General features: G+C 45.1%; 1 protein-coding gene across 3 annotated transcripts in view; it reads left to right on the forward strand.

Moving 5' to 3' along the window:
* The first annotated feature begins 4,464 nt into the window (after positions 1 to 4,464).
* Positions 4,465 to 15,191, forward strand: part of LOC131192131 (retinol dehydrogenase 16-like) — a 31,396-nt gene continuing 20,669 nt past the window's right edge. The window contains exons 1-2 of one of the 3 annotated variants that reach the window (XM_058170985.1): positions 4,465 to 4,566; positions 10,597 to 10,930. In XM_058170985.1, coding sequence (XP_058026968.1) covers positions 10,618 to 10,930 — 313 coding nt within the window. In that variant the 5' untranslated portion in view covers positions 4,465 to 4,566; positions 10,597 to 10,617. Of the gene's footprint in view, positions 4,591 to 10,596; positions 10,931 to 13,567; positions 14,264 to 15,191 lie in introns of those variants that run through there. The other 2 variants (XM_058170984.1, XM_058170983.1) reach the window with 2 other exon arrangements.

Here is a 15,191-nt window from a genome sequence, read left to right on the forward strand (position 1 = left end):
TCATGATGTTTTTTACATTTGCGGAGCTAGGGTGGTGTGGCCTGCGCATGACGCATTCGGCCCGTGGACGCCAGTTCGATACCCCAAAGTACATTACTCAAATACCCATTTTCTTTTAACATGTATCAGAATTCTTTCTTTTTTTCTTTGTCTACCTGGTTAAAACTATAGTAATTGGTAAGGAATTCTTTTTGTCGTAACGGCTGCTCCCATGTGTTTTCTTGTGAACAACTTCCCATCACTATCAGCATTTCAGCTGCTTTTGTTTGATAGACTGGGATTATCCACAAAGGTAGGCAAAACTGGTGATCTGGCTTTAAAAGATTTATCTTTTTTCTTGGATCAATACAAGTTGGGCCGGAATAGCTCAGGCTGTTAAGAAGCCTGTTATTAGAACACAGCAGCCTGCAATTACTGCAGGTTCAAGCCCGGCCCGAGGTTGACTCAGCCTTCCATCCTTTATAAGGTAGGTAAAATGAGGACCCAGATTGTTGGGGGGGCAATAAGTTGACTTTGTAAAATATACAAATAGAATGAGACTATTGCCTTATACACTGTAAGCCGCCCTGAGTCTTCGGAGAAGGGCGGGATATAAATGTAAAAAAAAAAAAAAGTTGAAGCTTAAACTGAAGATAGGAGCATGCCCTAGCCACTTCTGCACTGCCTGCTACAAACTGCAATCTTGCAGTGGTTGGGAGAAGAAGGGCTACAGAACCTGGATACAATCTGCTTGTTTGGGGCTTAACAAGGTCTCCCACCTTTGTGTTATGTCGTAAATCTGGAAAGGGATTAGCCTCTGTATCCTGCTACAGCTACCAGAGAATAAATTGTCTACTTTAAATTTGCAAATAGACCACATTTTGTTAGCTAACTAGTAGCTTTTTTGCCCTCTGTATATAACCTCTGGCAGGAAAATGTTTTGGCTATCCAAAAGTTGCCAGTTCATATTTTGAGTCAGGTGTAAAAGAAAGACTAGAGGAGAGGAGAGGAGAGGAGAGGAGAGGGGTGGGGTGGGGTGGGGTGGGGTGGGGTGTCAGGGTTCCAAGTAACATGCCAAGTGAAAGTTCAAGTCCCTGCCCAGCACCCCCCTGTCCATCACATGGTCCAACCATCCACCATTCAAATTGGAGATACCTCCCAGTCATCCGACTCCAGGTGCCAGGGCAAGGTGTCCTTGACTCTCTGAGAAAAGAATGTTATTTTGACTACATATCACCCATACTCTATACAATCCCCCCTCCCATTTTCCCACTGAAGAAAATGTGGCAGGCCTGAAGGTCCAAATGTAAAAGATGGCTTTCAGGTCTGACGTAGAGTAGAGTAGCATAGCATAGCATAGCATAGCATAGCATAGCATAGCATAGCATAGCATAGCATAGCAGAGCAGAGCAGAGCAGAGCAGAGCAGAGCAGAGCGGAGAAGAGAAGAGAAGTTGGAAAGAACCTTGGAGGTCTTCTAGTCCAGCCCCCTGCTCAGGCAGGAAACCCTACACCATTTCAGACAAATGGTTGTCCAATTTCTTCTTAAAAGATCCGGTGTTGGAGCATCCACAACTATATTGTATTGTATTGTATTGTATTGTATTGTATTCTGTTGTATTGTATTATATTGTATTGCAATTGATTGCATTGCATTGCATTGCATTGCATTTTTTAGAGGGTGCGGTGGCTTAGCTGTTAAAGATGCTGAGCTTGTCATCTGGAAAGCTGACATCTTGGGTTTGAGACTTGAGTGCTGCTCAATGGGGTGAGCTGAGCTCCCATTCCTACCCCAGCTCCTGCCCACCTAGAGGTTTGAAAGCATGCAAATGCGAGTAGATAAATAGGTACCACTTTGGTGAGAAAGTAATAGCATTCCATGTGCCTCGCATATAATCATGTGTCCCATGGCCATGGGAAGTGTCTTCGAACAACGCTGGCTCCCTCAGCTAAGAAAACAGAAATGAGCATCACCCCTTAGAGTAAGAGTCAACTGGACATGAGAAACCTTTAGCTTTATTGTATTTTTAAAAATGTTTTTATATATGAATCACCCAGAATTGTTGGGAATCGAGCAGCATACAAATATAATAAACAAACTAAAAATAAATACATTTTACTGTGGACCACCATGTGATCATAGGATTGGAAGAGATTCAATAAATCTATTTCCCACCCTGCTCTGATATGAAGTGTTCTTCTCCAGAGGTTTTCCAAGAAAGATGCCACCATATCAAATCTTTTAAACGTTCAATTAGCTCAGACAAGAAAGTTCTGCTCTCTGTGTGTCCCAGTTTGTTTTACACACAAATTTAGCTACATGGAAAATAGAGTTGCCACTGGGGAAAAAAGCCAATTGTATTAAAGTGTTAAAGGCTTACTTTGTTACTTGAACAACTATAAGTAGTCCTCGACATATGATCACAACTGAGGCCAAAATTTCTGTTGCTAAGCAAGACAGTCATTAAGTGAATTTGGCCCATTTTACCATCTTTTTTGCCACAATCATTAAGTGAATCACTGTAGCTGTTAAGTTAATAACATGGTTGTTAGTGTATCTGGCTTCCCCCATTGACTTTACTTGTTAGAAGGTCACAAAACGTTTCAAAATTTTTTACTACCGGTTCTGTGGATGTGGTTTGGTGGGCATGGCATGGCATGGCATGGCTTGGTGGGCATGGCAGGGAAGGATACTGTAAAATCTCCATTCCCACCTTGCTCCAGGGGAAGGTTACTGCAAAATCCCCATTTCCTCCCAATCAGCTGGGACTTGGGAGGCAGAGAATAGATGGGGGCGGGGCCAGTCAGAATTTTTACTACCGGTTCTCCGAACTACTCAAAATTTCTGCTATCGGTTCTCCAGAACTGGTCAGAACCTGCTGAAACCCACCTCTGAAAAGGTGACCACATGACCCTGAGACACTGCAACCGTCATATATACATGCCAGTCGCCAAGCATTCAAATTTTGATCCTATGACCAAGGGGATGCTGCAATGGTTGTGAACAATGGTCATAAGTCCCCTTTTTCAATGCCTACCTAATGACCCTACCACACTCTGCCTTCTCTCAGTCAGCCAAGGCCATCCTTCATAGTAGCCAAAGCAATTTGTTTTCCACAACCCACCCGGCTGAGATAGAACTAAACAACTGATAGAATACAATAGGGTTGGAAGGAAACTTGGAGATTTTCTAATCCAACCCCCTGCTTAGGCAGGAAACCCTAATGGATCATTTCCATATATACCTTTTCCAAAAAATGATTGTCCAGTCTCTTCTTGAAAACCTCTAGTGATGGAACACCCACAACTCCTGGAGGCAAGTTATTCCAGTGATTCTCGTTGTCAGGAAAGTTCTCTTAAATCTAGGTTGAATCTCTCTTTGATGTGATTCCATCTGTTACTTCTTATCCTGCCCTCAAGTCAGGGGTGAAATCCAGCAGGTTCTGACAGGTTCTGGAGAATCGGTAGCGGAAATTTTGAGTAGTTCAGAGAACCGGCAAATACCACCTCTGGCTGGCCCCAGAGTGGGGTGGGAATGGAGATTTTGCAGTATCCTTCTCCTGCCAGCCCCACCAAGCCACGCCTACACAACAGGTAATAAAAAAAAATTGGATTTCACCACTGCCTCATGTGCTTTGGAGCAGGCAAACTTTAAGCAAAGTTGGCTGGGGAATTCTGGGAGTTGAAGTCCTCCAGGCTTAAAATTGCCAAGGTTGGAGACCCCTGTTTTGGAGAATAAACTGACTTCCTCTTCTCTGTGACAGCCCAAGTACTGAAAGACTATCAACCTTAGTCCTTCTCTTTGTCAGACTAGACATACCTTGTTGCTTCAGTCATTCATCATAAAGTTTAGAACCTCAAAATCTTTTTTTGTGTCTTGGTCACCAGAATTGGATGCAGTTCTGTGGCATTTATATGCAATATCTATCCCTGCTACCCATAACCTCCTTGGCTCATCTTTTCCCATTAGGGGACCAATATTTCCTTGACTTTTTTCTTGCTTCTTACATGTTGAAAGAAACTTTATTATTATTATTATTATTATTGGCATTTGTTGCAAGTCTTAGTTAATTCTGAGACCTAGCTTTCCTGAGTTCCTCCTTGTAGATTCAGGCTATTTACTGGTATGCTGTTTTAGTTCTATATTTTAGTTTATATAAACTGCATTCAGTTTATAAATCTACATAAATATAAATTACAATTCTAATTATATAAAATATAAATTCATTTAGTCCAGCCTTATCGTTTAATCATTTACATCTTTACTGCCGGCAATTCTGCACAATGGCTTCATCGGTCTTGCAGTCACATCTTTTGTTCTGGCGTCTCTCCTCCTATTTTAATGTGGGGGTTTGGTTGTTTTTTTTAACAATTACCGTAGGCAACAGGATACACACAAGACGTTACTGACAGAATCCCCATTCAGGTCTCTGCCTGCCTTTCCAGTTGAGTGGGCGGACCCTGAGGGCAATAAACTCCACCTAGTTTCAGTTTTTCAACGCAAGGAAATCGGGAAAAACAAATCAAGACATAGCGGTTCCTGAAGCGCTTGTCGTGGCTTCGGCTAAGCAAGGGGACGTTTGAGCAGGTATCTTCTTTTAGAGGGGTTACGGTGAGTTAAACGGTGCGGGGTGTATGTCGGCTCCCCTCTTTTTAGCTGAGAAGCAATGGCGAAAAGTGCTCTGTTTCTGTAAAATTTTTTGTAAAAGGGCGGCTTATTTTCAAAGTAGAGTAAACCTGAAACGATTTATGAAATATTGAATTCACTCTAGTCCCTTTCGTCTCCCCTTTAACCGCCTCTCCCCCAAAACCCCCCAATCCTGCTGCGGTTAGCTGAGCTCACTTTGGAAAAATGGGGAGAATGCTTTAACTAATGCTTCAAGTCGGTGTTTTATTAATTTGTTAAAACTCTAAAGTGTCTCATATAGAAGTCTTTTAGCTCCTCGGGTTTTGGGGTTTTGTTTTGTTTTTTCATTTACTTGTTTTATAGCCAGTCTTTACCTGATTTATTTCTCCTAGCACAAAACTTTCATCTCAGCTGGTGAGGGTAAAATAGGAGTGGTGATAAACACCATGTGGTCACCTTGAACTGCCCTTGGTTTTGGTTTGTTCAGGGATTGCCAGACCATGTAAATTGTTTCTTTTTAACTGTGGAGACAATGAATGTGGGAATGCCTGTTGAATGTCATACTTTAAACCAGCCTTCAGTCATGCCAGTGAGATTTGAAGTTCCATGCCACTGGAGGACATTGAGTTAACAAAATGTTATGTTTATTTAATGTTATTTATTATCCCAGCTTTGTTATTTTTTACAAATGGCTCGAGGTGCCAAATGTGCCGAATTCTCTTCAACAACAAGCCTGTGAGGTGGGTTGGGCTGAGAGAGAATGAGTGGCTCAAGCTCACTTTGCCATCTTTCACGCCTTAAAGTGGGATTAGAATTCACCATCTCCTGGTTTTTTAGCCTGACGCCTTAACCGTTAGACCCAGCTGGCTTTCACATCAAACTGATTCTGAGATTAGGAACCCTGTCAGTGTCTTACACACAGAGCCTGGGATCCTTTGAATTGGCGGAGTAGTTAAAAGCACCAGGTTAAAAACTGGGAGGCTGGGAGTTCTAGTTCCAGCTTAGTTCACGAAGTTCGCCTTTGGGACCTTGGGACCTTCTCTCCTTCTCAGCCCCTAAGGAAGAGGCAAGGGCAATTTACTTCTGAAAATCTTGCCACGAAAACTGCAAGTTTTCTTGTTCGGGCAGATGCCAGGAGTCCGCAACTGCCCCGACAGCAACAATAATGCCCCCCCCACCCCAAAAAAGTGTGTTGACCAGCTATCCTATTTAATCATTTAGGGGCAGGGAAAAGTATCCCTTCCTAGAACAATATTTGCAGCTTCCGTGGTCAGTGAATTGAGAGACTATATTGAAAATGGCTGCACATCTGGTGCTGTGGTTTGCAAAGATAGTATTGTTGTTTTCTCAGCGTTTCAAAGGGAACAAAACAAGACGTTACACAATTATGGCTGACCCATTTCCCAATGAATGGTGGAGTTCAGTTAGGGTATGAATTACAACCGTAATTGTGTCTTACTTCCCCCTTGGAGAGAAAAGGGCTATTAACTCCTGCGCCAATATTTGTCATTAAATGGCCATTGTTATATGGTAGATTTATACAGAATGCCAGACAAGGTGATTAAATGACAGCTGTCTCTTAGTTTGGGCAGTAATGTAGGCAACTGGTATCCACAAGAAGAGCAAAGCCTGCTGAGGTTTTCTGCATCCTAAAGAACTTCTCAGCTATGCTTTTTATTAATACTATATTTACTATATTAGTAATAAAAGTATAATTATATCAAGAGTTTATACCAGAAAACCAGTGCCGGATCTCAGTTGAGAAGAGCTGAGTTCAAAGCCTCCATTTAGCCTTGAGCCTGATTGAATGGCTTTGGGTCAATCACCTTTCTTAGCTTCACTGATTTTACAGAACGTCCACAGGGATAAAGTGGTGATGGGTGTGGTGATGGGTGTGGGTGTGGGGGTGTGGGTGGTGCAGGCATGCATGTGTGTGAGAGAGAAGAGATTCATGCATCATCTGTCAAGTAGGAAAGTAATATAATAGTATGCGGGGGGTCTTTACCATACTCTATAACAGAAAGCAATGTAATTCAACAAGGGAGGAGTCCCTTGCTGAAGTCTACGTTGTGTATTCTTGGCCAAATGTCACCTTTCAGCTGGGGATTTTAAAGTTATGGCTCACCCACTTTGTTGCTCTTCTATGTAAGGTCAGATTAGCAGAGAAAATCTCCCTCTCTTCCTCCCATTCTGTCTCTGTCTGAGTGTCTCTCTCTCTGTCCCCCCCATCTATCTACCTACCTATCTACCTACCTACCTACCTATCTATCTATCTATCTATCTATCTATCTATCTATCTATCTATCTATCTATCTATCTATCTATCTATCTATCTATCTATCTATCTACCTCTCTCTCTCTCTCTCTCATCTCTCTCTCTCATCATTATTATATTTATCTATCTTATAGATTGATCTGTATCTTATAGATATCTCATTTATCTATCATCTATCTATCTATCATCATTATTATATCTATCTATCTACCTACCTATCTACCTCTCTCTCTCTCTCTCATCTATCTATCTCTATCATCATTCTATCTATCTATCTAGATATCCATCTATCTATCGATATCTCATCTAACATCTATCACCTATCTTGTGGGGTTTTTTAGAGAGGGAATTTTTAAGGGGTGGGAGGGTAAGGGCGGGTAATGGGGGTAACCCGTCGGGTAGGGGGCCAGTTCCTGCACATGCTCGTGGCGGGTTTTCTCTATCAGGTTCGGAGGTTAGGGGGGAGGAGTGTTCCTATCTGTGAGGTGGTTCTATCGACACGGTAAGTGGGAGAGGCAGGTATGGCGAGCGAGGTCATATCAAGTTCCGGGAGGCGTGCTCGATGTCTGAAAGCGATCACGCTCCGACCCCTTGGACTTTCCGTTCCCGGATGGTCAGGATCCTCAGAGCTTGGGCCTTGATTGATGTTGTGCAATGCCGGTCCGTGGTGAACAAAGCCCCTTGTCTGTGATCTTATACAGGGGTTCCGCGGACCTTATGGGCATTACGGAGACCTGGTTGGGCACTGAAGGGGTGTGCCCTTGTTGAGATGTGCCCGCGGGTTTCCGTGCATTCCATCAGCCGAGGCCCAGGGTAGGGGTGGGGGTGGCGGTTGTGATTAGAGAGTCTAGAGCCGAGGAGACCACTGTACCTCAGATTGCGGGTGCGAATCCCTCTTTGTGAGATGGGGTCGTGGGTGTCAGATGGGTTTGCTGATCACGTACCTGGCTCCTTGCTGCGTGACAGCTGCCTGCCCGAGCTCCTGGAGGTGCTGGCTGGGGTGGCAGTTGAGACCCCAGACTTTTAGTCATGGGGACTTTAACTTGCCATCTTCCGGCTCGTCATCGGACGGCAGCTCGGGAGTTCGGCTTCCATGACAGCCTTGGACCTGACCCAAGTAGTTGATGGCCCTACTCACATTGGGGTGGCACTCTGGACCTGATTTTCTCTCTGGTCAGTGGTTGAGAGATCTGGACTTAAAGGAAATAGTCATTGAACCTTTGTCATGGTCAGATCACTCTCTTCTTGCCTGGACTTTCTGACCGCCATTCACCACCGCAGGAGGCGGAGCCGACACGTTGGTTCCGTCCCAGGCGCCTGATGGACGGATGGGTTCGGACGGAGCTTGGGCCATTTCCTGAGGTCTGGCTCACGGCTCGGCTGAGGAACTTGTTGCGGCCTGGGAGCGGGCGCGGCGGGGACACCGTGTCGTGCCTTTGCGACCTCTGACCCGGCGCAGGTCCCAAACGGCTCCTTGGTTCTCCGAGGAGCTGAGAGGATGAGCGTCGGAGAAGGCGCCTAGAGTTCCTGGAGGTCTGGCCGTTCGAAGCTGATCGGACACTAGTGAAGTCCTATACTAGGACTTACCTGGCATTGAGAAGCGAGGCGTAGCTCGCCTCCTCCCTCATTGCATCGGCAGATAACCGCCCAGCCGCCCTGTTTGGGTGACGCCCCTCCTACACCAGGGGGCGGGATGACCCGTTGCAGGGGACGTGCTGAGGAGTTTATGATTATCTATCGATAAAATCGTTCAACCGGGATGGTTTGGACCAAGATTGCGGTGATCGGTGAGATGCTCGAGGGTGGTCTTGGCGATATTGTTTGGGATGAGTTTGACCCTGTGGCTCCGAGGACATGGACAGGTTGCTGGGTAGGCTGAATGCCACCACATGTTTACTGGACCCGTGCCCCTCCTGGCTGGTGCTGGCCACTCAGGAGGTGACACGAGGCTGGCTCAGGCGATTCGACCGCTTCTTTGGTGGAGGTGTCTTCCGCCGCCTTGAAAGAGGCGGTGGTGAGGCCCCTCCTTAAGAAGCCTTCCTGGACCCGGCTGTTTTAGGTAATTATCGTCGGTCTCCAACCTTCGCGCTTGGCGAAGGTTGTAGAAATATGGTGGCATATCAGTTTCCTTGCACCTGGATGAAACTGTCTATCTAGACCCGTTCAGTCCGGTTTCGGTCCGGTTACAGCACGGAGGCGGCTTTGGTCGCGTTGGTGGATGATCTCTGGAGGGCCAGGGATAGGGTTGTTCCTCTGCCCTGGTCCTATTAGATCTCTCAGCGGCTTCGATACCATCGACCATGGTATCCTGCTGCGCCGGTTGGAGGATTGGGAGTGGGAGGCACCGTTTATCGGTGGTTCTCCCCCTATCTCTGACCGGTCGCAGTCGGTGTTGACAGGGGGGCAGAGGTCGGCTCCGAGGCGCCTCACTTGTGGGGTGCCGCCGGGGGCGATCCTCTCCCCCCCTCTGTTTAACATCTACATGAGGGCGCTGGGTGAGATCATCAGTGGTTTCGTGTGAAGTACCAGCTGTATGCGGATGACACCCAGCTGTACTTTTCTACACCGGACCACCCCAACGGTTATCAAGTGCTGTCCCGGTGTCTGGAGGCCATACGGGTCTGGATGGGGAGAAACAGGCTCAAGCTCAATCCCGCCAAGACAGAGTGGCTGTGGATGCGGCATCCCGGTACAGTCAGCTAAATCATGGCTGACCATCGGTGGCGAGTCATTGGCCCGATGGAGAGGGTTCGCAACTTAGGCGTCCTCCTGGACGAACGGCTGTCTCTAGAAGATCATCTGACGGCCGTCTCCAGGAGAGCGTTCTACCAGGTTCGCCTGGTACGCCAGTTGCGCCTTTCTGGACGGGATGCCCTATGCACGGTCACTCACGCACTCGTGACGTCTCGCCTGGATTACTGCAATGCTCTCTACATGGGGCTGCCCTTGAAGGGCATCCGGAGGCTACAGTTAGTCAGAATGCGGCTGCGCGGGTGATAGATGGAGCCCCTCGTGGCTCCCGCATAACACCCATCCTGCGCAGACTGCACTGGCTGCCTGTGGCCTTCCGGGTGCGCTTCAAGGTTTTGGTGACCACCTTTAAAGCGCTCCATGGCATTGGGCCGGGTTATTTACGGGACCGCCTACTGCTACCGAATACCTCTCACCGACCCGTGCGCTCTCACAGAGAGGGTCTCCTCAGGGTGCCGTCAGCGAGGCAATGTCGTCTGGCGACGCCCAGGGGAAGGGCCTTCTCTGTGGGGGCTCCCACCCTTTGGAACGAACTACCCCCCGGACTCCGTCAGCTTCCGGACCTTCGGACCTTCCGCCGCGGGCTTAAAACATACTTATTTAATTGTGCAGGACTGAGCTAGATTTTAAATTTATGGGTTTTAATTGGGTTTTATTTGTATGTTTTAATTAACGGGCTTTTTGAATAAGTTTTTTAATGGTTTTTATACTGTATTTATGTGTTTTAAGTGCCTGTAAACACAGCAGATAAAAAAGCATTGAAAGATAATGACATCCTCGTCATAGTCCAGCTGTTCGGCTTGGGGTAGAGTGGGAACTCTTTAGCCACTGTGGTTTGTAAAACATGGGTTATAGTATAGCTTGTGTGAATCCAAGCATGTGGTTTATTCAATAAACAATTGTTTATGGATTATTCTCTCCTCTAATGATAATCTGACATTTCCAGTAACGTTCTTCTCTTCCAGCCACAGAAGGATTAGAAGACCATGTGGTTTTATGTGGTGGCCTTGCTGGGGTTCTATTTCCTGTTCCGTTGGTACCGTGAAAAACAGATTTTGCCAAACCTGACAGAGAAATATGTCTTCATAACTGGCTGTGACTCTGGATTTGGCAATCTCCTGGCTCGGCAGTTGGATGCGAAAGGCCTTCGGGTCTTGGCAGGTTGTCTGACCCAGCAGGGTGCAGAAAAGCTGAAAGAAGCCACTTCAGAACGGTTGCAGACCAACCTCATAGATGTCAGCAGCACAGAAGATTTGGACAAAGCAACGAAATGGGTGAAAAGCCAAGTAGGAGACAAAGGTTGGCACAGAATTCAGGCAGTCTTGGGTTTTCTTTAGGGTTTGACTAAAAATGGAATAATATTTCTTCTTGTGTAAATTAGGGTGAATTTTTCGAAGGTTAGGCCAGGGGTGAAATCTAATTTTTTTTTGCTACCGGTTCTGTGGGCGTGGCTTGGTGGGCGTGGCTTGGTGGGCATGGGTCATGTGACTGGGTGGGTGTGGCTATGTGACTGGGGGATCAAAAGACACAAACTCACTAACGATGTCCTGCTGGAGCAGGGTTGGACTAGATCAGAGGTCTCCAACCTTGGCCACTTTAAGAATTATGGACTTCAACTCCCAGAGTTCTAGGAGTTGAAGTCCACAAGTCTTAAAATGCCCAAGGTTGGAGACCCCTGGACTAGATGACCTCCAGGTCCCTTCCAGCCTCTGAAGCTGCGTCTAGTGCCAGGTTTGTATTCCTTCCTTCCTCTCCTTCCTTCCCTGCCTCCCTCCCTCCTTTCTCTCTCTCTTAAAAACGACCCCCCACACCCCGTTTACCTCCCAGCCTACCTGAAGCCTGCTAGCCACACCAAAAACGGGGGGTGGAGTTCGTTTTCCTGCTGGGAGAGCGGACTCCCCTTTTGTTAGCACCCAGCTGAGCCGCACGATCATCAGAGGCTTTTTTTTTTTCTTTTAAAAGCTTTTTTTATCAGAAGAAAAAATGCTTTTAAAAAAAACCCTCTGATGATCGCGCGGCTCAGCTGGGAATGGGGGGGGGGCTGGAATTTTTGCTACCAGTTCTCTGAACTACCTGCCACCATTGCTACCAGATCGGGTGATCTGGTACGAACCGGGAGCATTTCACCCCGGGTTAGCCCCACTTTTCGTGACAACAGGCCTCTGAAACTGATACATTTTTAAAAAAAAGATACTAAGCAGGAGTTTTTGAGTCTAGTTTCTCTATGTCTGAAGTCCATTTTTTTAATCTCATCTCTACACATTGCCACTCTGTACATATTGGGCAATGTGACTGTTGCACTGACTCTTCTTTCAATGGAAAATGTTCCTTAATACGGTATGTATCAAAGGCAAGAGTTACTGGTACTAAACTGGACAGAACTGTTACCCTAATACGCTCCAGGTGTTTTAGACTCCCATCAGCCTGAGTACAGACGAGGGCAAACAATTACCGGAGTTGTCCAGAAACCCCCTGCAAGTTGCTTGCCCTGCACTACATACAATTTTGTTCTTGCTCATTGTGTCTTCTGAGGTTGCGACTGATCTTTCTTCTCACAAGCGGCTTCAGGAAATGGTAATTGCACATTGTGTAAGTTCTATGCAGCTCCAACCAAGACAGCCATATGTTAGCAACATCAGAAAAACTCAATTTTTCCCTTGTCCCACTAATCTTGAAATATAGTACATACATTCCATAAGATTAGCCTTCACTTTTTATTAGCATTTGCAGGCTTCAGTGCTAAATTCAATGAGCATTTCCTGTCTCGGTTCATGGTAATTGTATAACAGTTAATTGTTATGTCATGGCATTTATGGTGTGATCTTGGCCAAGGTGTCCCTCCAAGGTGGCCTTCCAACCTCAAAAATTAAACATAGAAATCCATTAATTTTTGGATAAAACAAAGCTGGCCATATCAAAAGCCAGTTTTCTTTGTTTTATCCAGAAAAGAACATACCAGCCTAAATATTGATGTGGTTTTGCTTGCCCATTCAGATTCAATGCTAGCTGTTCAATTCAATTGATTGATACGCATCAATTAGTATTTTTGTTATCAATAGTAGCAATTGCCTTGGATAGCAACCATTTGCAGTTATGATGATAATGAAAAAGCAATTTTGTAGCCAGTGCCTGTATTTGCAACTTTCACAGGACATAAGAACATAAGCGCAGTGGTGATCTCACTTAGTGACTGCTTCTCTTAACAATCAACTTGTCCATCTCAATTTTTTTCAAGGTCTTCTCTGGCCTTTATTATTTTTTATAAATGACTGAAGACACTGAACATACTGTACCTAATGTTCCTACCTTTTCTGCTTTTCCCCACAACAACCCTGTGAGGTGAATTGAACTCAGAGACAGCTGAGTGAGCCAGCTGGTTTTCATATCATCAGGACTAGAATTCACATCTTGTGGTTTCTAATATGGTGCCATAAGCACTAAACCAGATTTTTTTTATTTGTATGTTTTAATTAACGGGCTTTTTGAATAAGTTTTTTAATGGTTTTTATACTATATTTATGTGTTTTAATGTGCCTGTAAACCGCCCTGAGTCCTTCGGGAGATAGGGCGGTATATAAATATGATTAAATAAATAAATAATAAATAAATAAATAAATAAATAAATAAATAAATAAATAAATAAATAAATAAATAAATAAATAAATAAATAAATAAATAAATAAATAAATAAATAAATAAATAAATCTATATCATCATTATTATCTCTATCTATCTATCTAGATATCTATCTAGATATCTCATCTATCTATCTATCTAGATATCTCATCTATCTATCTATCTAGCTCTATCATTATATCTATCTAGATATCTCATCTATCTATCTATCTAGATATCTATCTAGATATCTCATCTATCTATCTATCTAGATATCTCATCTATCTATCTATCTAGCTCTATCATTATATCTATCTATCTATCTGTCTATCTCTATCATGATTATCTATCATCTACCTACCTACATGTTTCATTTGCCACCCATCTCGTATCCAACAACTCTGGGCAGCTTACAATATAGCAACACTGAAAACATTAAAATAATTCATTATAAAAACACAGCAGATAAAAAAGCATTGAAAGATAATGACATCCTCGTCATCGTCCAGCTGTTCGGCTTGGGGTAGAGTGGGAACTCTTTAGCCACTGTGGTTTGTAAAACATGGGTTATAGTATAGCTTGTGTGAATCCAAGCATGTGGTTTATTCAATAAACAATTGTTTATGGATTATTCTCTCCTCTAATGATAATCTGACATTTCCAGTAACGTTCTTCTCTTCCAGCCACAGAAGGATTAGAAGACCATGTGGTTTTATGTGGTGGCCTTGCTGGGGTTCTATTTCCTGTTCCGTTGGTACCGTGAAAAACAGATTTTGCCAAACCTGACAGAGAAATATGTCTTCATAACTGGCTGTGACTCTGGATTTGGCAATCTCCTGGCTCGGCAGTTGGATGCGAAAGGCCTTCGGGTCTTGGCAGGTTGTCTGACCCAGCAGGGTGCAGAAAAGCTGAAAGAAGCCACTTCAGAACGGTTGCAGACCAACCTCATAGACGTCAGCAGCACAGAAGATTTGGACAAAGCAACGAAATGGGTGAAAAGCCAAGTTGGAGACAAAGGTTGGCACAGAATTCAGGCAGTCTTGGGTTTTCTTTAGGGTTTGACTAAAAATGGAATAATATTTCTTCTTGTGTAAATTAGGGTGAATTTTTCGAAGGTTAGGCCAGGGGTGAAATCTAATTTTTTTTTGCTACCGGTTCTGTGGGCGTGGCTTGGTGGGCGTGGCTTGGTGGGCGTGGGTCATGTGACTGGGTGGGTGTGGCTATGTGACTGGGGGATCAAAAGACACAAACTCACTAACGATGTCCTGCTGGAGCAGGGTTGGACTAGATCAGAGGTCTCCAACCTTGGCCACTTTAAGAATTATGGACTTCAACTCCCAGAGTTCTAGGAGTTGAAGTCCACAAGTCTTAAAATGCCCAAGGTTGGAGACCCCTGGACTAGATGACCTCCAGGTCCCTTCCAGCCTCTGAAGCTGCGTCTAGTGCCAGGTTTGTATTCCTTCCTTCCTCTCCTTCCTTCCCTGCCTCCCTCCCTCCTTTCTCTCTCTCTCTTAAAAACGACCCCCCACACCCCGTTTACCTCCCAGCCTACCTGAAGCCTGCTAGCCACACCAAAAAACGGGGGGGGGGGGTGGAGTTCGTTTTTCCTGCTGGGAGGGAAAGCGGACTCCCCCCCCTTTTTTTTGGCTAGCACCCAGCTGAGCCGCACGATCATCAGAGGCTTTTTTTTTTCTTTTAAAAGCTTTTTTTATCAGAAGAAAAAATGCTTTAAAAAAAAACCCTCTGATGATCGCGCGGCTCAGCTGGGCATGGGGGGGGGCCTGGAATTTTTGCTACCAGTTCTCTGAACTACCTGCCACCATTGCTACCAGATCAGGTGATCTGATACGAACCGGGAGCATTTCACCCCTGGGTTAGCCCCACTTTTCGTGACAACAGGCCTCTGAAACTGATACATTTTTTTAAAAAAGATACTAAGCAGGAG

This window comes from Ahaetulla prasina, chromosome 2 (genome assembly GCF_028640845.1).
Source record: "Ahaetulla prasina isolate Xishuangbanna chromosome 2, ASM2864084v1, whole genome shotgun sequence".
NCBI classification, from domain to species: domain Eukaryota; kingdom Metazoa; phylum Chordata; class Lepidosauria; order Squamata; family Colubridae; genus Ahaetulla; species Ahaetulla prasina.